Below are 22680 nucleotides of genomic sequence, written 5' to 3' on the forward strand. Positions count from 1 at the left end.
TTACTCCGGGATGCATCCCTGCTGGTACCCAAAGCACGAATGTACGAAAAACACGTCCCGCTGAAGCCGGTACTGTGATTCGATGCATAGGTAAGAAATTCATATGTGTGACCACCATGTGTGTATCATCGGAGATGTTGTTTTAGCGGTAAGCGCCTGCTTTAGGGGTGTGTTACGAGCAAAAAAGGAAAAAAAATGACGAGGCAACAAATGAGCAAATCTCAAAAAAAAAAACATAACACGATGTTTCACAGTGACCTCCGGCCTTGTTGAAACCTTACCAAAGCACAGGAAAGACATCCGACTTGCTTCCTCATTGCAGTTGCCTTCTTTTTCCACTGCTCTCCCCGTGTGCCGCTCCTCACCCAAACAACAACTCGCGGCACATCCCACTGCAGTTTGTGTGAATAATTAAATTACCCCTCCCCTCAGAGGATCACAGCCTCTGGTATCAAAAAGAGTTCATGCTAAACTGCTGTGGCCAGTTTATTCTCGACCACCCTCAGTACATCATCCATCCCCAGTTTCTTCGCTTTTTCTTCAACAAATCGCCACACAACTGGCGATGCCCGCACCCGCCTCAGCGGTGTCCGTTGAAGCAAGCACACAAACTTCCCAAGATCTTCACGTGTAAGCAGTAATTCGCGCGGAGGCCGAAGGACAATGCTGTTCCCCTCCGTAATGACCTCCTCCCCACCACCGTCCAGCTTAGCGATAATACTTCTGCTGAGATGCCGTTCCACAGCTGGCTTTAGAGCATTGGAGAAAGCTTGAGCGAAAAGGTCTGCCGCCTCAAGCACATCGAAAGCACTAACTTCTGTTAGTGCCTGCTTGAAGTCCACTTGCAGAACGCCAGGTGTGGGGCGGTACTGACCGTAGGTGTTATAGTCGTTTACGATAAGGATGCGGTGAAGGGTTTCGCGCACGTCAATGTCCAACTGGCTGTAATATTCGTCATCACCTTCTGCATCATTTACACGACGCCGTTCAGCACAAAGCCGTTCAATATGCCCCGACACGTCCGGATGTTGTTGCTGTCGGCAAAGATCCGTGAAGACGTCAACGTGCGTCAATGAAACGATATGTAACTTCATTAGAAGGTACATTCGCTCTGCAAAGAATTCCATCAAGCGGGTGAGTGGGTCCAACGCCTCAAGTGGCACATCGTCCTTCATTTGAATCTTTAATAAAACAACTGCAACGGCACACATATCCCCAGGTCGTATTGGGGATAACGTGGTCATTGCACACGCAGCGGCATCAGTGCTATCGCTACTTTTCCCATCAGAGTGGCTGAACGAGGCCGAGCTGGAGTACACTGCCTCACATAACGATATGAGCTTTACAAGGTTGCGGGGTACCGGTACGTCAGGCGGCGCCACCAAGCGGACCATTTGCAGCACATCTGCGGGTACAACATTTGTTGGACCAAGGCTATCGGCCATGAAGTCGATGACAGGTTCGATGAGGTCCAAATCCGTCGTCCTGAAGAGAGACATGGCGCGAAGTAAACGAGTAAAACTCGGTGGTGGGAAGGCCCGCAATGTGGGAAGAATGAGCGGCACAGTTGTGGGTCGTAAGTACTGTTGATGCGGTGCGCCAAAGCGTGCAAGAACAAGGAGAAGCTTGGTAAACATTGACGGTTTTAGTTCCGTTAGCCTCTTGAACCGCTCCCGTGCTCTCAGGTTCTGTAGCAGATGCGGGTCCAAATCCCCGATGAATGCAACGTCGGAAGCTCCTTCAGATGTGTGTGTTGCCTTTAAATCCCCCGCGCCAGTAGTATTAGTTACAGTTGGGTTAGAACTACTTGTGGAGCCACCGCATCCGCTCTCATTAGTCGCACCGTTTCCGTTGGTCGTAGCGGCGGTAATGTTAGAGCTGCTTTGAAGTTGGGCCAAGCGCAGCCGTTTCTTCTCCGCTTTAACGTTGGAATCAATTGTCTCCAAAATGCAGTCCGCAAGAAACCGAAAAGTGTTCATCTGATCGTGGCCCATTTTGTAAAGGTTAACGAACGCTCGGTAACTAGGCAATGAGCCTAACTTTTTCCGTTTGTTGAGCACAGCAAAACGCCGACCTAAGAGCGCCAGGAAACGTTTAGGTGGAACGATCTTAGCGCGAGCAAAAGCCGTGAGCACACGCACCAATTCATGTGGATCTTTGTAGTGATTAATGTGGTGAACTAAAAACATGCCCATCGCCTGAAAGAATTGCAGGTCCCGCTTTCTACGACCAGCACTCATGCCCATAACAATGATGCACCGCAGCACCGTCTCGGGTGACATTTCCTCGGCCGCACGAAGGATGATAAGGTCTGAAGTTTTCTCCTCTGCCTCGTGCACGTACACTGCATCTCCTTGTTCATCATAGTCATCAGCTTCCTCCTCCACGGCACCACCATTCCTGTTATCATTGACACTCTCCCCCGCAGCTGCCGGCCGCTTGGAGGCGCTCTTTGCCGCCGCGGTTGCGATAAGTGCAATTCTGTCACGAACCATATCCTTGAAGGTTGTACCGTACCGCACAAGTGTGGAACGGGCCCAGTGGCATTCCACAACATCCAGCAACTGGCTGACGTGGAATTCATTCAGACGCTCCATGAGAACAGGAAAAAAGATATGTTCCTCATCGGCGGACACCAGCCGTGGGTTCTTCGTCGCACGCAGGTAAAGAGTCACAGCCTCCACCAACTCCTCTAGGGAAAGCGAGCGCACACAAGCTTGTCGTTCAAGTGTGCTGCGACTCACCGGCATTTCCTCCGCCTGCGACAAAGGCACCGCGCCCCCTTCTTCTTTATCGTCCCTGTTGGCCAGCAGCGGGTCTGTCGGTTTCCCTGATGGAGGGATCGCTAAGCCCCGCTTCTCCAGCGCACCTCCATCATTGTGTCTTTTGTATACGTTTTCCGCTTCAGTCAACGAATTTGTTCCTACACCCTCTTCGTCCCCTTCGGCTTCTAACTCCCCTAAATCGTCCCCAGCGCCTTCCATTCCCGAGTCACCGGAAGTGGAGAAGCGCATGGGTTCCACCATGACACCAGAGAGCGCCGACTGCTTCGACCGAGAGGAAGTTGTGGATGCCACCTCCTGCTCGAGATCGTGCAGTTCCGCCATTTCCTCATCAGAAGGGACAACCCGCCTGATGCCGCTGCGTCGCGGTTTGGGTGGTGTTGTGCCATCGCTGTTATCCGTAGAAACGTGGCGACACATAACGTGGCACGCTGACAACCTCTGGTGTAGCGACTGATAACCTACAGTCCGACGATAAAGACGGTACATCAAGCTAATTTTATTGACTTGACCTACAAATACATAACGAGGAGAAGTGAAGGGAGAGAGAGTGTACCCCCAATGTTTTTTATTGGTGTAAAAAATAAAATAAAATAACAATGTGTGTCCCAAACAGAATAACGCAAACTACGCGACTGGTGTGAGTGACACATCGACGAAAAGAAATCATGCAGTACGCTTAACAACCCCCCTCAGTGCGAGCATAAAACTCAGAAATCAGTAAATGCAGGCATCTGCGAACAGAGAAAAAGGAACTGCGAAGGCATAAACTGGACCACACAGCCCGTCTTCATGTTGTGCACGTAACGAACTGCGGCCATGTCCCAAGTCATCATTTCGTGCGACGATGTTTACCTCAAACTTCACTTCGCGGATTAGTTTCACCTGGCCTCAGCCTACTGCCGGCCGCCACACACCAATGTGCTTAAAAGCGAATTAACTTGTTAGATAAGTGGCAAAACTGAAAAGGAGCAATCCGCATCTGCGTGGTTGATGTGACACATAGATCACGCAAACAAACAAACCAACAACAACCCTCCTCAACTGCACAACTAGCTCCAGTTATGCACGCATTACCCACGGTCCAGTACCTTTGAGGCTCCTTAATTTGCCTCTTTAGTTGCTCATCCAGCCTTTCGGACTAACAAAATACCTTCGCTAACATCTTCTGCGCCATTTGCTGCTCCTGTCCCCCACCAAATCGGCGCGCCAGTTCCGCCGTAAAAATCCAGACGAAACGCTGCTGCTTAACCAGAACCAACGACGACTCCTCCATTAGCAGTTGCATGAAGTGACGCACTTTTGCTGCGTTACAGTGGCGTTGCCCGAACAAACGGAGCACATCCTCGTCGGTTGAGGTGGCGCTTATATTTGCACGCCTTATGCGGCCCTCGACAATAGCGTTAACGCGTCGCTCCACCCACACAGGTAGTGCTCGAGGCGGTGTAGAGGAAATACGGTGAGGCGAACCCAATGGAACGACGCCCTCAACACAAGAGGCATTGGCTGAAGGAAAAGAAGAAGGCTGAAGATGTACCCGCCACATGGCTCTGGCACCAACAACAATGTTGTACAACCCGACGTGACTAAACGTGTCATTCAGCCGATCCTCCTCCTTTTGTGTAATCGGCGAGCGCATGATCATCTGCATCTCAAACAAGTAAATTAGCTCATCATACACCTGACGCGCTGCCCTGCACAGCTCAGCAGTAGAACGGGAGGTTACCTCGCCCACCTCACCAGAATCCTCCAATTCTGCTGCGTTGTACGGGAACTCCGCCATCGGAATCAACGTGTCACTCTCTTTATTCAAGACACTCTTCGCAAAAGTTATACGCGCGTTCGCCGCAGCATTGCGCTCCTCCCACAGTTTGATGGATTGCGTATATTGAAGTGGCTTTGCGCGCATGCCGAGAATAACCGTGAGCTCAATGAAGCGGGAAACGACGGTCATCGGCACCACGCCCACCTCGAGCATAGCACGCAACGGCGCTGCGAGTCTTTCTACACACGAACGTACGTTGACGCCAACAGATGACGATGGGTCGTGGCGACGAGAAAGATCATATAACACTTCCGCCCAACCAAGCAGCTGCGAGGCTCGCATATACCAGCCATATGTCTTACATAAAGATATGACATGATCAACAAGTGGTGTGAGGGCGAGTTGTGAAAGCAGAACTGGCTTCTGAAGCGCCGTGCGCAAGACCGCCTTGCTCACGCTAAGCGAAACTGGATAATTCACCCCGCGCCGTACAATTTCATTCGCCATCGATTGCAAAAGCGTTGGCGAGTCGCAGTGTGTCTTTCGAACAAAAAAAGACAACTGCAACAACTGCCCTCGGTCCAAATAATGTACCATTGGCGCCAGGAGAAAGTCCGATGTCCTCGCAAGTGATGCATGGAAGTCAACACCCAGTTCGCCCGCGATGCTCAACAGCGAGAGCAACTCCTTCGGAGTGAGGTCCGCTGATTTTTTTACGCGCTGGGTGATTGTTTGCCTTGACATTGGGCGCTTTTGAGAAGTGGCTTCACATGATCCAACAGCCTCCACCTCAAGGGCAATATTTTTTAGAGCCTTGTCAACAAAGTCGTAAACGGTAGAGACATCGCTGCACCAGCATTCCTTTCGAAGTACTCGTAAAACACGGAATAGCTGCCTAGTTGTAAGTCCAGAAAACACATGACCCACCGTATAGTTGCGCTTGGTGTCATTAATATTACCCTCCTTATTATCGTTGTTGCTTTTGATATCGGTTTCCCCACAGTCCTTTCCCTTATCACCAGGAGCGCTGCAGACGGCAGTGTCACCCTTGTGCCCACTCTCACATTTCCCCAGCTGCACCGTGTCTCCGAATCTATGCCTCAGCGAGCGATTCAACTGCGCAAGCCTCCCCACAACACGCCTCCAAAAGTGATTGGGTGCATGTGTGCCCGCTTCATTCACCGACCACATCAAAACTATGATAGGCTCAGGGTTTTGTATTGTGTTGACGTCAAGGAGCGCCCGTTCCACAATAGAGCTCATGAGCGATATGTGCCCATGAAAGAGCCGCGGGCACTGCGACAGTACCGTCCGCGCGCCATCTGGTGCAAGCTTACCCTCTCGCAGTAACTCCGCAATCCACGACATAAGGCTGCGCTTCAAAAAAGAAAGGCAACGGCTGCCGGAAAGATCCGTAAATTGTGCGGGCCAGCGCAGTTTAAGTAACCGAGCGACTTCAATGAGGGGAACCTCGCGCCGCTCAACAACACGTGTAACTTCGTTCAGAAGAATGTCCCGGTGAAGCACCGGAAGTCGCTGCCGCCGTGCACGAATGACTAAATAGTGGCGTCGCACTGCAGGTATCTTAGAGCGGCAGAGTTTTTCCAGAAGAGCCTCACTGCGAATATACGCCCGAAGTACCCTGAGGAGCCGCCGTGGGTCTACGGGCTGCGGCGTGACATCGACAGCCACAGTTCCCTCAACTGCTTCTTTTGTCTCCTCCGCACAAGCGGCGGTTGTGATGACGGTGCTTCTTTTCGTTTCCCTCTCTGAGGTGCACGCCATCGACATCAGAATTTTTACGGTCCCTGTGACTGTGCGCTTTCGGGCCCTGCTTTTCGGTGCAAGATATGTGGTACACGCTCCACCTTCCGCTTTCACTTCCTTTTTACTCTGATCAGTGCTAGCAAATGTCGTCGCTGTCCCCAACGTGTTCGTCCACGTTGAATTGATAGGCTGAAAACCTGCGGCTGTTGCACCCGCCGGGCTCAATGAAGTTATGAAGCGAACATGCATAACACTTATCATTGGGCCGCACCCCCGGGGGAGAAGACTAAGACATCGCATATTTTTCTCTACTCTATACTTCTCGCCAATTTTCCGAGGTTCTATGAAAGGGTACATAAAAAAAAAAGGCAGCAACTTGTCCTGAAGGCAAAATCTGGCAGAAAACAACTTGCCGAACAATCTGGTATCTCGATTTAGTTTCTATACCAAGAAAGATGCAGGGGACTGAGACGTTAATGGCACCAGCGTCACCGACCACGAGGGGGTAATTAAAGGGTAGTTCGTCTTCAATAGTATACACTAGTCCACGCGACTGCAGTTAATGCAAGGCGCAGCACCCATGCAGTACATGTGGCACCCCCAACAACGCCACACAATCTGCCGCCCCGGTAGCACGTCTTCCGAAAAGGGTGGTAGGCTCAGCAAACGTTGTCGCTGATTCAAAAATAGTGGGTTCCGCCGGTTCCTAGCGTGACTCATGAAACCGCGTGCCACAACATACGTTTCACTGCTAGCAGCGTTGCACTCTGCTGGCCTGTGGACAGAAACATGGCGGAAGTATGCTTTCATGGCGCTAAGCACCTGGTTAAAATGGGCTGACCGCATTGCCTTGGTTACAAACGTTGGTCCCTGCGGTTCTGCTTTGGAAGAAGATGCTAAGCCATCCTCTGCGCGAGGAGGCTGACGGGTACCGGCGGGCTGTGAGGATAAAAGAAATAGCGCACACGCTAGCCGCAACGCCCCTACTGCCATTTGGTTCTGAGCGTACGTAACAGAGAAGGCAGAGTGTGACTTAGCGACTGACACTCCGTCATGCAGAACAACGTCCACCTGCCTGTCTGCACCGTCACCGACTCCTCGCCGCTGAATGAACTCTTCCACACTGGCGATAACACGTTTATGATCGTTAATGTTGCACTGCACCACGTGTAAGTCCCGTGCCGCCTTCATCGGGCGAGTATCAAACGCGATAACAAGTGGTTTTACGGGAGGTCGTGACGTCACATCCTCCGCAGCTGTCATGCGCTGCAGTGCCACTTCCGAAAACCCTCCCGGTGCAGCGGCGAGGTCCACAACTGTGCGGGAACACCCGCCGAAGAGGGAGAACTTGTCGTCGAGTTCCAGCAGTTTGTAAGCGGAACGGCACCTGTACATTTGTTTCCCTCTTCCCTACGGACAAAATAAGAGGCGCACTGAGCGTGTCCCTGGGCTACTGTCTGCGACGCCCTCGTCGCAGCTGATTTGTATGTGCGCAGGAAGCGTAAAGGTGATATTTAAGTAAAGGAACATAAAATATAGGGTAGATATGGAGCTCAAGAGAGCATATTGTGGTTTGTTTAGATGCACCCCCTTTTTGTCATATTTTTCACGATGGAATGTGACTAGTGCTGTGGCCGACATTCATGGTTGCTTCGACCCTCCTTCCCTGTAATTTATGTTACCCACTCCTCTTCTAAACAAAAGTATTTCAAACTACTCACCTCATAACAAATATGATATATATATATATATATATATATATAAGTAGTGGGGTGATAAAGGCTTGGAGTAAGAGAGAGATGAAACCCACGCTTCTCACTCCTGTATACAGCCAGCGGATGCGAAATCGCTAGGGCCCACCGCGTGGCGTAAACACAATGTAGGACCGTTCGAACAAGAGAAAATCCCAAAAAGAGGAGGTGGCGCCGGATGAAGTAATTGTGTATGTATGCGTAGTGCTCTCTCCATACTCAGAAGGAAATAAAAATCTAAAAAATAAGACAAAAGTCAAAAGACGGGTAAAGCTTTGCACCACTCAACTTAGACAAGTTAAACTGCGATATCAAGGTCTCCGAAAATGTAAAGCACCTACTGTAACGTACCTGGTGCCAAACCAGTGTAGTTATGGCGTAACACTAGCAACAGCAATGTGTATCTATATCCCTGTACACATACATGAAAGTCTACCGAGGGGAGTAGAGGATCCTCCCCTACTCTATTTATATCTATCCGTGGAGTCTATTCTTGTAGAGAGAGAGAGCTCCCCCTGTCCAGAAGTACAGCTGCCGTTACCACTTCTTTCCTGCGAGTGTGTATTGGTGGGTCGTATGGTGCCTTTTACACAAACGCGCGACTCTTGCTAGTGACTACACGGGGTGTTTCAGTAGAGAATCAAAACAGCGGAGGGTGGCCTCCCGCCATTTCAGAAAACTCGGACTGGCACCCGCTGTGGATAGGCCCAACGTGCCAAACACAAGTAACCCCACCGTTGTGAAGTCGAATGTCAGCAAGCCTGAGGCACCGAGAAGCGGGAGGAGTACGTCCAGTACAAGTCTATAAATACGCAGTGCACTAACGGCTTTCACATCGTCATCACCCTCCGTTTTCTTTTGGGAAACTGTTGTGTTTACTCTGCCGCTGAGTTTGGCCTTCTCATTTCGTGAGCGAGTGAGGAAAGCCTCCTGCGTTTTACGGCCACTCAGTGCGTCTTGAAGATTTCGTCGTTCCTCCTCAAGAAGCTGTCGCACCGAGGGAAGTAGCGCGACGCTGATGACACCGGTTTTTTCGATATCCATTACCGCGAAAGCCTTCCGCAAGAGTGTTGTGCGTGTCACCCTCACTTTCCGCTTCACCTCACGGGCGTTGGAAGGGGCTGTTTCCTGCTCGCACGCCGCGTACACATTCATGTTTACCTTCCACGATGCTACAGTGTAAAGCTGCATCGACTCATAGAACTGTTCGCGCTGCTTTGGCGTGAGGCGTACGCCGGTAAGGAATAACAACTCATCTCTCGACGACGGAGGCCAAGCGACGCCGGACAACTCGGCAAACTTTGCCAATGCGTCATCTCGCACCTCCTTACTGATATTCTCGAAGCGTGAATTGCCTGTTTTTTCCGTTTTGGGTGGTCGCGGCCGCCTCGCCTTGCGTGTAAGAGGCCACCGACGTTTGTTCGGACTGGGAATACGCAAGGTTCCGATACCGGTTTCATCATAGCAGCCCCCCAAATGGTTAGCAGATGGCTTATTTTCATCGGTTAAGCGACCACAACCCGTCGACATTGCACCCGGCGACGTGTGGGCCCCTCCAGCATTTGTTCTTCCCCTATTCCCCGACCTGTTGCTATCTTTCCGAGTCTTCTTGAAGAGATCAGAAAAGCAGAGGGGCCTGCTCGTTTGACTCGGCTTCTCTTTTTCAGCCTTTCCTTCCCAAACGTTCGTACCTCCCTCACGTGTGCGCACAATCCGCTCCGTCAGTTGCGCCACTTCTTCCCGCTGGACGTCGTTAAACATTCGCCAGTACTCCGTGTGCACCTTAGCTTGAAGAACCATTTCTTCCACATCGGGGGCCTTCAAGGAAACTTTGCGTCCCGGCGTTTGTGGGAATGGGAGCGGCAGGAGTGTAGCGGCGTTGGGCACCAAACTAGCTAATGTCTCATTATCGTCCGCGGCTTGCCTTTCATTCAGGGCCCGCCCCCCGGCCAAATTTGTGGTACGCGGGGCCAATCCTCCTTCGGCCACGGGGCGCAGAGCAGTAGCTCCAGCCTTATTTAGAGTGTGCTTACCATCCACCTTGTACACGTTGAAGGTTGCGCCCTCTCCCGCTCCGCCGTTAGGGTCGTGTTGGGGCGTACTGCCTCTACTGTTCGCCCGTGCAGACCCCGTCCCTACTTCCTTTGGGCCTTGTGCCTTTTTGGAGACACTAGTCCTTTTAGATTTTCTTTGTGCATTCCCAGACCCGGCGGCACGCTTCGACACTTTCTCTGAAGGGGACTTCGGTGATGGCGAGGTGGAGATCCGTTTTCCACCAGCGGCCAGCGGCACTGGAGGTGACTTCTCTGACGCTTCATCGGCACTAGCAATAACAAAGCTTATGCTCTTCTCGGCACTGCTCGTGCCCTCCCCACCACCGGTTACTGGATCTTCAACCACAAAGCTAATGGTGTCATCGTGCGAGTTTTCCCGCTGGGAGTTAATCTTCTTGCCAATGGACGATTGCGTGTCCTCCACGAAGAAAACAAGGGAGTCATCTGCTGTCTCCATATTCGCCAACTGTTGTCCCCTTACTGCAGATGCACCCCGTTTGGTTTCTGCCATCGAAGTGGTGGACTGCACTTTAAAAGATACGTTACGTGAAGCTCCTTCTGTATGAAACTGTATAGAATCGCTGTCATCAAAGTCGTCGTCACCTTCCGCGTCACCATGGACAACGAAATGTAAACTTGTCCCCTCAGAGGACTGCCCATGGCTCCTGCGGGAGGCCTGTGGAACTGCACTGTGAAGCGGAGGACGTTTGGACTCCTGAGTAACAGGGCGGTTACTTATGCTCCTAGAGAGGGCCTTCGCCTCTCCCCTGGCGCTTGGGGAATCAACGTCTGTTAGCTCTTTGAACTGAAGGGACTCTGTGTGGTCTGAGTCCCCTACGCCCTCATCGTTCAGCACCACAAATTTCGGCGTTGAGGCCGACGATGAGTACATCTGACCTTTTCGTGCTGTTGGCGACAGTACGCCATGGAGTGGTGGTCTGTTAAACTGCTGAGCAGAACCAGTCTTATCGACTCCCTGTGGCATAGTCCTTGAGCCGACAGAAACGTTTGGTTCTTCGTTGTCTGTGACCTCGTTAAACTGAATAGATTCCGTGTCGCTCATCTTCTTCAACGCGCAGCAGCCTTACTTTGAGAGCCCCAGCTGGTTGGTAGCGTAACAACAACTTGACACACTATGGCTGAAAAGACACCTACCGCTTGCGGCAATAGGTGGGTGAACCTTTGTAGAGAAGAGGAGAAGGGGTGGGTGGAAAGCGAAGCAACGTGCAAACAAGTCTGATGAATTGTGGGTTCCCCCTTTTACGCGTCCTCTTCGAGCGGCAGGCTTAGTTTCGGGTGCGCGGAAGTAGTGGTTTGCGTGCGCAAGGGCAAGCCAGTTGAAAGCGTACATAAAGTGTTAGGAACTCAAGTCACCGTTCCACGCGCTGGGTGCAGTTGACTCCCTCTGAAGGAAAGAAGCAGCGTGCACGTTTTCCTTAATCGCCGGTTTGTCTCTCTTTCACTATCAGTTGGATGACTATCCGCACCCGCGTGGTATTAAATAAACGCTGGTACTACCCCAATACAAAACAAAGGGGGAAACCGGTACCGGTTTCCACTCCTATATGTAGTTTCAGACACAAAGAATTTTCCTTCGCAATCTCTTTCACAAGAGTTGAAGGAAGGTAGACCAGACTTGGTGACATTTGAAAACAAAATAGAGGCATTTACAACAAATTAACACTTTTCCCATGCAGGGATTGGCCTCATTGAAGGTTTCACACCCGTTGCTTTTTCCACTCTTCCAGTCAATTCACGACTCCCAACGTTAGACATACTTTTTCAATGTTTAAGTTTTCCCATTCGACGCGGCTGCTGTCAGGAGGGCAGGGGAAGAGGGAGTTCTTTTTTTCTTCTTGGATATAAGCTATATTCCGGGATAGCAAAATAAATAAACGAAGTGTGCCGGCCTGCGTTAATGCCGAATGCTTTGCATACTCGCACTGCTGCCTTATACCTGTAGTACATATCTCACGGGATTGTCTTTTAAAAGTAGAGGAAAATTAAGAAAAGTAAACTTGGAAGTGTATTCGCTGTGAACTCCCCTTCCTTTCCGTAAAGAAGAAAAAAAAAGCCATCGAAGGTACCGGTGAACTTGCCTGCAGGGGCTCCAGAGTGCGAGACCTTTGGAGGGTTCTTAGACAGGAACTCTGTTCTACATATCAAATACACCACTTCACAGCATGTTTGTGCCATCTGTTTCCCAGTGCTTGGTTCTGATTACGAAGGGGCAACGCTACCGTTTTTCACAATTTTTTTCTTTTTCATCACTCGTCCACAGGCCCAATTACTCCCAGATTTTCTCCTTTTCCCTCACATTCATATTTTATATGCTGATTACATCGCAACTGAGACATCCAAAGAAGGGATGAACACACATGAGAGCTGTACATCAGCGATAGTCATGTTTAAGCCATGAGAGCAGGAGCTGCAGCTGACAGTTTCTCGTCAGCGGCTAGCACGCTACAGTTGTTGATATCATTTGTTATCTTCCATCGCTGGTTGGGATGCGGCTGCTTGCCGAAGTCGCACGCTAAAAGACGGATGCGCAGCTCCGCGTTCGTGGGCGAATGTGAGAGGAGATACCACGAGTCCTGAATGATACCCATCGTAAGGCCTGAAAGGGGCAGACAGATTGACCCCAACACTCCATCCGTAATGACGTCGGTTGTCCAAAGCTCAACACAGAGGTGCGCGGTGTTTTCGTCCGCCACATAGAACCGAAGAGTTTGGTTCCATACGGGATCACATGTATTATTCACGATTTTTGTTTTGTACGTCGTATCGCCCAATCGCACACAACAGTAAGGGTCGGGCATGCAGGGCGCCGACTGCTCATGAAGGTTGCGTGCGGCGCAAATGCACACCTGGAGCTTGCCCATTTAACCCGCTTTCTTTCCGAAAGGCTTTATTGATATGATCTTTGTACAGATACCACTCTGGACAATTTTCGAAGTGGGAACACAAGGGGAGCGGATGGTAGCAGTAAACCGGTTGACAGGTAAAAAAGCAACATGAAAATGCCCCGAAAGCTGAGTGACAGAAAGGATTGTGGAGGGAAGCAACACAAAGTGAGAGGAAGATCCATCGATGCAGGAGACTATTTTAATCGGATCGTTGTTGTGCACTGCGGAGTCCACGTACGATTTTTCATAGAGTTCCGTCGATGGCTGTGGTTGCCGTCGAGAAACCCCATAAGTAGGTGCGCTTCAGTGTCTCCATAGAACAGGGAGGTTTGCAGGAGACATGGCCGGCATGTAGTTCTCGAAGCCTAACGCCCCCCCGTCATACCCAGAGAGTGCCACCCGGATGCGGAGCGCAAATTGAACGGAGTACGAAGATGCACTTGCGAGCCGCACGACTCGGTCAGCGATATTCCCGCTGCTCATCTCAAGCGGAATGCAAAACTGATATCTCGCGAGGCAATCGTCAGAGCTAAGAGAATGGCGCCAGAGCTCCAGCGTAATGGCTGGAAGTGCGCAAGATCCTCCCATCCATGGCGGCGCGAGTAAACCACGCTTCACCTCGTGGGGTTGCTGCGGAAGAATATATTCCCTTGAGGGATTTCCTAAAGAGGGACCGTCGTGATATGTGGAGATGTGCTGGCCAACAGTGATGTCTAGCCCTGACTTTGACAGCGTTGGGGCAGTTTCACGGAACTCGGGGGGATTACCTTCAAAATGAAACATAAACACTTCGTTCCAACACCTACCTCCGGCACTGTCTGCGCCACTGCAAAGAATATTTGTCCGCTGAGCATCAGGACCTAGCCGGGAAACAACATATAATCCATCGTAAACGAAGTCACTGGCGTCCTCTGAAAGGACCGTAAGATCAAGTATGCGGATCTTCACTCTGCCTAGTGGTGCGCAGTTGGATCGCATCGCCTCTGTCTTGGAACCTGAACTATCCTTTTGACAGGTTTGCCGCACCTGTCTTGAGTACAACTCCCCCCCTTATACTTACAGTACTGGCAGGTGTACACAGATAAGCGAAACAAAGTGTGATAAGACTAAGTGGAGGAGACGCTGAGATGTCGACAGCGAATGCACTGCAGCAAACGATGCTTACGGTTAAGCCACTGAGTGTGAAGGGAGGGTAAGTGTGTGTGTATGTGTGGTTGAAATATAATAATCGTTGGTGGAGGCCAAATATTTCTTTCTGACCATTTAACTACAATTCTTCCATCGGGCTCATTCACCCACACTGCCCTGCGACAAGCGCACGTAAGGGGAAAACAATAGGTATACTTGATGCGAAACGTCAGCGGTCTTCTTTGCTGCACACGTGGTTGGTCATTCTTTTAAGTAGAGAGAACAAAACTAACCCACTCCCAAGACCATTCTTGACAGTTCTTCCATATGGTGCAAATTCATCATCGTGCGGGGCGTGGAATGCAGCTTCCGGAGGAACTGCGTAGTAACTGAAAGTAGTTATGAATATGACGTGTATGAAATCACACGCCCTTCTTACGGTCTGTTTCCCTCGCCTTGCGTGTGCCAAGATACCTCACCACGTCATCGAAGGTTAACACCTCGTTTTCCAACAAGTGTTTGGCAAGCGTTTCCATCTCCTCCTTTTTCGATAACAACAGACTATATGTCTGCTCATATATTTCATCGACCAGCTTCTTTGCCTCCACATCGATATGGTTTGACACTTTGGGCCCGAACGGCTTCACAATGCGCGTCCCCGCAGTACCTGGAGCGGGGTACACAGGCCGTGGTGCGAATGAACTAACAAACATGTACGCCATTCGTGCCACCTTGTTGAGATCATCGGATGCACCTGTGGAAAGATGGTTGAAAAAAATCTTCTCCGCCACGCGTCCGCCCAACGTTACGCTGATGGAGTCCCGAATCTCAGCTGCGGTCCGCACATTGTTTTCATTCGGTAGGTATTGAGCGTAACCAAGCGCTGAACCGCCGCGAGGTACGATGGAAACTTTCATGAGTGGATCAGCGCGGTTGAGGAACCAACCGGCAACGGCATGACCTGCTTCGTGGTGAGCGACAACCTGCCGCTCAAATGGCGACAGCACACGGCTGCGGTGCTCAATACCTGCCAATACTCGGTCAATGGAACGTTCCAAATGGGTAATGTCAACATTTGAATTGTTTTCTCGTGCTGCAAGTATAGCGGCTTCATTGCACACGTTGGCAATGTCGGCTCCAGTGAAACCTGGACAGAGACTGCTCATGCGTTCAGCATAGGAATTAATGAGGGCACGCTCGCGTTCGCTCTTATTTGCGAGAAGCGTCCGGAAATCGTAGGAGGGGTCCCCTGTCAGTTTCTCCTGTTCTAGCAGCTCTTGTTCAGCTTCCATCTCTTCTTGTAGTTTACTAACAACAAGTGAGGATGTGGTTGCGTTTGCTGTACTTACTTCACAGCTGTTGAAACCTTTAGCCTCATCAGCGGTAGGTGATTTATTTTCCGAAGAAGGAACCGTCCCCGACTCCATTTTCCCTTCATAGTCACTCTTGGCGTTGGCCTTAGCGTCAGACTTCTTGGACTCGGAAGATTCGGTGGACGCTTCTTCTGTTTGCTGTTCCACCTCTGCACCCTTAGCACCCTTGTTGCTTTCCTTCACCAATGTCAACGCACTGAGGTGGACCTTAAATATATCAATTCTCTCCGATATGACGGGCATGTCTACGTGAATAATACGGTCAAACCTTCCAGGACGTACAAGCGCCGGATCCAGCTGCTCCTGCGATACGTTACTAGATGCCAATATCATAACGTCTCCACGACGGCTGCTACTGAATCCATCCAATTGTGTTAGGAGTTCATTAAGTGTATGTTCTTGCTCCTGCTTTTCGCCGATACCAGCACCCGTTCGTTTCAGCCCAATGGCATCAATCTCGTCAATATAAACGATGCAACGCTGCTTCTTCGCAACCTCAAACAACTGCCTAACACGCAATGCGCCCATCCCCACATACAACTCCACGAAGTCCGAACCGCAAACCGGGATGAAGCCCACTCCACTTTCACCTGCCACAGCTTTCGCCAGGAGTGTTTTACCCGTACCTGGCGGCCCCAGAAGAAGTGCCCCAGTTGGCACTTTTGCCCCCAATGACGTATAGCGCTCGGGGTGGCGGAGGAAATCTACCACCTCAGTCACCTCCTTTTTGGCTTCCTTTAAGCCGGCAATGTGCTTGAAGCGTGTGCTGGATGAGAGTTCCACACGAAACACCATTTCCTTTGATTTGTGTGTCTTTTTACCAGCCTCCAACGTCAGCGCGAGTGACTTACCAATGGAATTGGAGAGAACCATCACAAACACAGGGAAGAACACGAACGGCACAACCCACGCGAAAACACCCAACACTACCAGCGCTTGCTCTCCCAGTGGCGTTCCCTGCAGCGATACCTCGATTCCCTCCGATTTCGTTGTTACCGTCTCCCCATTCCCTTGCGGCCGCGGCTCTTTTATTCTCGTCGTTACTGCATCGTTATACGCCTTATTCAGTTTTTCCAGCTTTTCTTGGGTGTGCTGGTCGTCTACCAGTCCGAGGTAAACCTTTCCTTCACTGAGATACACCTGCGCGTAGTTGTGGTATAACTTAATGCTCTTTACGATCTCAGCATTCTTTAATAGCGATGCCCATCCAGTTTGTTTACCCAAGGGCTGAGAAAGCTTGTACAATACGTAGGAAGTTCCAAGCATCACCAATACGAAGAGCACAGAGCGTGCAACTATCAACTCCTCGGTGTTGTCATCTTCTGAAGATGAATTCGGGAATATGGGGCTTTCCTCTTCCTTTTTGTCCCTACCATTCTGCTCACCAGCCGTGTTATTTCCCCCATCAGAGGGTTTCGCAGAGAGAATTTTACCACGAGACAACTGCTTCACCGCCATCGATGTGCCAAACGCTGTGACTAATTGCCGCAAATGGTTGAATGGCGAACTTCTGCCAAATTGGGGAGACGAGTCACGTGCAACCGAATAAGCAGTCAATACCTGCAGTTTGCTTTGCTGCTTTGGCTCAAAACTAACATGACTCATTGAAATAACGAGACCAGTGTGGGACGGGTAGCGCGGCCTGTGGGCCATTGGCAATGAGGCGAGCAAGTAGCGGCGCATTTCGGAAGAAAAGAAAAAAAAATATACCCAAATGTTACTACATAATGTGTGGAAGGGGGGAGGGGGAGAGAACAAAACAACAAAGAAAAGAAAGAGGGTATATAATGAAACGGGTGTAGAACAAGCGCCTATTCAAATTCACGCACATGACATGCACAGACACGTACAGAGATGCAGTTGTGCTCCACGAGCTTTGCAACTAACGGCATGTGGAATCGTTTTGTTGCTTTTTATATGCGTCACATCTAATTACTGCTTTTGTCACTGTAGTTTATATGTGTTGACATATGTTCGGTTGGTGGTGGTGGTGGTAGGGAAGTTGATTTCGAGAGCATTTGAAGGGCAGGCAATGGTGTGGCGGCGGGTGTGCAGATAGGTAAAAAAAAAGAAAAAAAAGAAATGCAAATACGCGTCGATAAAAAGACAAATAAACATAAATACGTACACGTGCACCGATAAGAATAATAATCTAAACGCGAGGTGATAATTACCCGAGACGCAGATGCGAAACACGACACGGTGTTGTAAAAAAGAAACATCTATTCCCAGCCGAAGCAGTCAGTCATGAAACTGGTCACAACGGAGGAAGCGCAACGCATAATAATCCTCTGTTCAAAAGGAAAAAAAAAGAAAAAGAGAAATTTCTATAACTATTCCTTCCCCACGTCAAAACATTGATAGTCAATGAAGGACCACAAGGGAATATCGAAGAAGTTTTACCTCGAAGACGTTATGCTCTTACAGCAGACCACTCCCTTTTGTTCTCTTCACTCTACGCAAATAAAATAAATAAATGTGTGTAATCTTGTTCATGATGTGATTACCTGCATAATATATCGACTGGCTTGCACAGCAGGCGCTTGCACCAGTTTTTTTTTAAATTATTACTTGCCGAAGGTGGGTTTAGTGAGATCCAAAAGCACTGCCCATAACAACGCGTGTTCAAAGCATCGCCGTCCAGGGAATCTGGGGGGGAAAAAAGCCAATTTAAGTGAAAGGCATTACATGGAATATACCACCTTTTCCTTGCGTATGCAAAAACAAACAAACAAACAACAACCTCCTTCTCATGCTATGTTTAACACAATCCCATCCATATGTAACTGCATAACAGTAGCCACAAGAACAATTAAAGGACTACCATCTGCTTTTGTCACGCCGTAACCTTCCACAAATGCTTGTATTATTATGGTGACAGTTCCTCAACGTTACAAACACGAATCGCGAGTTCATCAGGAGGGGGGAAAAAGGAAAGGAAAACTGCAGAGACCGAGCGTGAAAAGAAAAAAAAAACAAGGAAAAAAAAAGCGGAAAAATATACATGAACATGACAAAGTAGTGAAAGTAAGGAAGAGAGGCTCTGAGTGAAGGGAAAGAAACGACAAAATTCAGGATTTAATTACATGAGCCACCGATTCCCCTCCACTTTTTCCGCCACAAACACTGTTTCGATAATGAAGACACAGATGTGCGGTAGTGTAGCTCATGCCGAGCAAAAAAGAGAAGAAAAGCAAAATAAATAAATAAATAAATAAAAAATCGAGTTCGATCGGACCAAACGTCTTTGCCAATCACAAAGTCGCGGAAACAAAACAAAAAAAAAAGAGAGGAGATGTGCACAGCTGCGAAGAAGCAGTGGAGCTGCCAGCTGGACCATCCCTCATTTCCTCATTATTAATTACTGTCTTTCTTAATGCGCCTCCCTCAACTACTTCATAAGCTATGAGAGCTACACATTAGGGCCGATGGTCGCAAACACTTGGCGCGACAATGACGCGAAGGCAAACCACAGCTCAAAACAACAACAACAACAACAACAACAACTACAACAACGAACCACATAACAGAAACGTAAACGGGGCGGCAAGTCACCACACACATCTATGTGCGGTCATTATTATTGTTATTATTATTTTTGCGAGTAGACGCCGGCTGCTCACTCAAAAAATCTCAACAACCCGAGCGTTTGGATCTGTCACCCTTCGAACCGAAGCACGAACACGATGACAAATTAACTTTAGATGGCTTTTCATTACCGTGATCCACGGGAGTTGCCCCGTAGTCCACATCCTCAGCGACATGCCTACTTTCAGCGGAATTTTCCAGCTCAGCATCCCGATCTATGCGCCTCAGCATATCGTCAATTCTCCTCCGATGGGATGACGCTTCGGGGTGGTCATCGCTACTGATGGCGTTTGCATTTCTACCAGTGGCGGCCCAACTATGGGAGAGGGAACCAAAGTAGCTGTCCATAGACATTGAGTTATGCAAACGCTGCGATCCACCTACAAATCGAGCCGTATTCTCTACGCTGGGTGGCGCTGCGCTGGTTTGCTGACGAGTGGATTCAACACCCGTTTCGTCCCCCATGTTAAGTGCATCGATTGAACCACTGCCATTACTCGCCTCCGCGACACTGTTGTCAACGACACCGCTCTCTAGGGCTGAGCACACCGAATAAAGTGTAATATCCCTTTCTTCCTCTTTACATGAGAGCAATGCAGTTGGATCCATGTGCATATGAGAGCATGCTGTTTCCTCATGACCGTCAACATCTTCAGCCACAAGTGTGGTATCGGTGCCGGAGGGGCCATGTGTGGGTGATTCCTTCACTTCCTCAGTCATATACTTATCACAAGCACACGTATCACCCTCACTTCCGCGTTCCCGCGGTGTGAACCAGCCACTTTCAGCTATTTGTGCACTTCTAACGGTAACCATCGACCCCAGTGAATATAGCGATGGTGCAGACGCCATAACTCCGTCCGTAGTAAAGAGAGTACCATCCGTCCCTGTCTCTCCGTCCATTGTAGTCCCAGTGTCAAAGTTTAATGGAAGGTGGGAATGCAGCGGACCTCGCTCCGCCGGTGTTGGTCCATTCTCTTTGATATTTCCCTCCTCACATGTCGTGTGATCGTTGAGAAGAGTGTGGCATAATCCGTGTAGCATTTCACGTAAGCCATAGTTCGTTAGTGTACTCACCTCGTAATATTGCACGTCGGGAAATGCACTAAACAACTCAAACTGCAGCTCGTGCTGTGTAACAAGCCTATCCATATCCTCAACCTCGGTATTGTCTATAAGATCCACTTTGTTTCCAACAACAAAAATGTGGCGACCACTGATGTCGGGGTTGTGCCGCATGACCAAGTCGAGGTGTTGCGAGGTTACATGAGCAAAACTTTCCCTATTTTTCACATCAAACACAACAATCGCCGCAGAGGCGCAACGGAATGTGGACTTGTCCACAGAGGCGTACCGCTCCAACCCAGCTGTGTCCCAAAGTTGCAGCCGCACATGTTGTCCCGCCCGCACATTCCGCACGACCCGGGAGAAGAAATCGGTCCCCACCGTCGGCGTTGTGGTGTGAAGGGGTTGCAGCGAATTGGAAACAACTTCACCTTCCCGGCTGGACCCTGGTGGTTGTGGCGCTGATGATGATGATGATGATGCGATTTTCTCGTACGGAATGTCGAGGAGCCTCTTTACCATGGACGTCTTACCAACGCTATAGTCGCCCACAATTGCCACCTTAAAAACAAACATTTGCTCTTCATCTTCCCACTGTTCATCCTCCGGTTCAGTGGGGGCCTCGGTGCACTCCGTCTCGGTTGCGGCCTCCACCAGCCCCGGGAACTCGGGGCGCATCGCCTAAATTAGCTAATAAGAGGGAAAGAAGTAGTGAGGAAGTATAAAAAAACAAATATTCCAAAGGAAATGAAAAAAAATTAATAATAATAATAATAACAACTTTTCTCTTCCCTCAAAACCTTCTTATTTCTATACAGTCCCCTCTGACCTTACCCCTTCGTAAAGGTTTCCTTATACCTGTTTCCTCTATGCAGTTTAACCGAAATCACGACCAAATAATATACTTCCAGCATCAAACAATGATATCAAATACCAACCACAGAGGTACCGCCGCAATGGACAAATGCCTGCACAGCTAACACCCTTTTTTTCACCTCTTTGGCACAAAACCGTACAACCGAAGGGGAGACGCGATGACGAAACTGAACAAACAAACAAACAAAAACAAACAAATAAAAAATTAAAAAAAATCATTATGTTTGAACATCTAACAGAGAATTTCTCATGTCTTCATCACCTTTACCTATGACATTCTACTTAATTTCTCTTCATTACTAAACTCACGCCTGCATGCGTACTATTGGGACGCTTAGCGCAACGCCCATCGCTCGCTTTTCTGTCCTTTACTTCCATTCCCTTCGGCAAGAATAAACATATGAATATATTTGGGGGTCCGTGCATTAATGAGTAACAGTGGAAGAAAAAAAATTTAATAACATTTCCGTTTCATCTCATGTTGGTGACGAGTACCATTCAACTTTTTTTTTTTTTTTTTGGTAATCCACACGTCACCCGCGATGCGAATATGCTCCCGATTTCCACCCCGCTTCTTTTTTTTTTCCTTTTTCTTTTCCTCCCACCCCCATTTTTTGTGATTTTCCTTTTTATATTTATGTAGTAACGCCCTCTCAAACTATTAACATAAAAACACGTATTTTTCCATTGCATGATTTGCTCCAATCGGCAAATTAAAAAGACCCAGCGGATTTAATGTTCATTTTTTAGCCTTTCATCAATGCCATATCGTGTCGCTGAACTTCGCCGTATCCGCGCAGGCACCGCAGCGCTTTTCCGTCGCGTTATGAACATTTTCCGTGAACCAACGCGTAAACCAATTGCAGCAGTTTTGTCTTTCTTTTTTTTTTTTTTTGGGGGGGGGGTGCGCTTCATGTTGTCCTTCATAAATCAAAGAGCCATGCATACTCCTGCCAGAATTGTCACGAGACGTGTCCAGAAAATAGCAGCAAAGGCAAATCAAATGATGTGAAGACTAACCAGAAGGTTAATGTAGCTCATAATTGAAAAAAAAAACTATAAATGAGCTTTGTTACTGTTTGCTTAGAATAAATAATAATAATAATAAAAAAAAAAAGAAAAGCGACACCAAAAGCCAAGGAAAGTAAATGTTAACTGACAACCAGTAACTTTGAGGTGTGAGGTCAACCTTTAAAGTGACATTACGTATTAATACTGTTGCTTTTCCCCTCTCTTTTTTTTTTCTTCTTCCATCTCCACGACAAGAGAAAAAAAAAAGAAGAAAACGAACAAACAAAAGAGGAACGGAAGAAGCACCAGTGAGTAGCATCAACAAAAGATCAAACAAACAAGAAGAAGAAAAAAAAAAAAAGATTCTCTGCATACTTATTTTTGCGTTTATTCTCCTCTTCCGCCTTGAATATGTGTGAGATTGGTTTCAGAACACCAATAACAATTTTTTCTTTTTTTTTTTTGAAAAAAAGAAGGAAATTTAAAAGTAGAGAGAGAGAGAGAGAGTTATAAAAAGCTACCGAAACAGGAAAGAAGATAAGTCAAAATAAAAGAGGAATGCATGACGGGTCTCTCGGACTGCTGCTCCATTCAAGTATCTGAAACAAAACAG

The 22680-nt window shown here is 48.8% G+C and overlaps 8 protein-coding genes across 8 annotated transcripts; all 8 read right to left on the reverse strand.

Moving 5' to 3' along the window:
• Positions 1 to 467: 467 nt before the first annotated feature.
• Positions 468 to 3272, reverse strand: TbgDal_IV4280 (hypothetical protein, conserved; the record flags this gene model as incomplete). The annotated part of the gene is made up of 1 exon (XM_011774715.1): positions 468 to 3272. One exon carries the CDS (start codon positions 3270 to 3272, stop codon positions 468 to 470), a length of 2805 nt encoding a protein of 934 aa, XP_011773017.1.
• A 652-nt stretch (positions 3273 to 3924) lies between these two features.
• On the reverse strand, positions 3925 to 6672 carry TbgDal_IV4290 (hypothetical protein, conserved; the record flags this gene model as incomplete). Its single annotated transcript, XM_011774716.1, has 1 exon — positions 3925 to 6672. One exon carries the CDS (start codon positions 6670 to 6672, stop codon positions 3925 to 3927), a length of 2748 nt encoding a protein of 915 aa, XP_011773018.1.
• A 183-nt stretch (positions 6673 to 6855) lies between these two features.
• TbgDal_IV4300 (rRNA methyltransferase, putative) lies at positions 6856 to 7710 on the reverse strand (the record flags this gene model as incomplete). The annotated part of the gene is made up of 1 exon (XM_011774717.1): positions 6856 to 7710. The coding sequence occupies one exon, from the start codon at positions 7708 to 7710 to the stop codon at positions 6856 to 6858; it is 855 nt and encodes a 284-aa protein (XP_011773019.1).
• Positions 7711 to 8681: 971 nt separating this feature from the next.
• TbgDal_IV4310 (hypothetical protein, conserved) lies at positions 8682 to 11183 on the reverse strand (the record flags this gene model as incomplete). Its single annotated transcript, XM_011774718.1, has 1 exon — positions 8682 to 11183. The coding sequence occupies one exon, from the start codon at positions 11181 to 11183 to the stop codon at positions 8682 to 8684; it is 2502 nt and encodes an 833-aa protein (XP_011773020.1).
• Positions 11184 to 12528: 1345 nt separating this feature from the next.
• On the reverse strand, positions 12529 to 13002 carry TbgDal_IV4320 (hypothetical protein, conserved; the record flags this gene model as incomplete). The annotated part of the gene is made up of 1 exon (XM_011774719.1): positions 12529 to 13002. The coding sequence occupies one exon, from the start codon at positions 13000 to 13002 to the stop codon at positions 12529 to 12531; it is 474 nt and encodes a 157-aa protein (XP_011773021.1).
• Positions 13003 to 13329: 327 nt separating this feature from the next.
• TbgDal_IV4330 (hypothetical protein, conserved) lies at positions 13330 to 14004 on the reverse strand (the record flags this gene model as incomplete). The annotated part of the gene is made up of 1 exon (XM_011774720.1): positions 13330 to 14004. One exon carries the CDS (start codon positions 14002 to 14004, stop codon positions 13330 to 13332), a length of 675 nt encoding a protein of 224 aa, XP_011773022.1.
• Positions 14005 to 14576: 572 nt separating this feature from the next.
• Positions 14577 to 17210, reverse strand: TbgDal_IV4340 (ATP-dependent zinc metallopeptidase, putative; the record flags this gene model as incomplete). Its single annotated transcript, XM_011774721.1, has 1 exon — positions 14577 to 17210. The coding sequence occupies one exon, from the start codon at positions 17208 to 17210 to the stop codon at positions 14577 to 14579; it is 2634 nt and encodes an 877-aa protein (XP_011773023.1).
• Positions 17211 to 19160: 1950 nt separating this feature from the next.
• Positions 19161 to 20858, reverse strand: TbgDal_IV4350 (small GTP-binding rab protein, putative; the record flags this gene model as incomplete). Its single annotated transcript, XM_011774722.1, has 1 exon — positions 19161 to 20858. The coding sequence occupies one exon, from the start codon at positions 20856 to 20858 to the stop codon at positions 19161 to 19163; it is 1698 nt and encodes a 565-aa protein (XP_011773024.1).
• Between the last annotated feature and the right edge of the window lie 1822 nt (positions 20859 to 22680).

The sequence above is a fragment of the Trypanosoma brucei genome, chromosome 4, assembly GCF_000210295.1.
Source record: "Trypanosoma brucei gambiense DAL972 chromosome 4, complete sequence".
NCBI classification, from domain to species: Eukaryota; Euglenozoa; class Kinetoplastea; order Trypanosomatida; family Trypanosomatidae; genus Trypanosoma; species Trypanosoma brucei.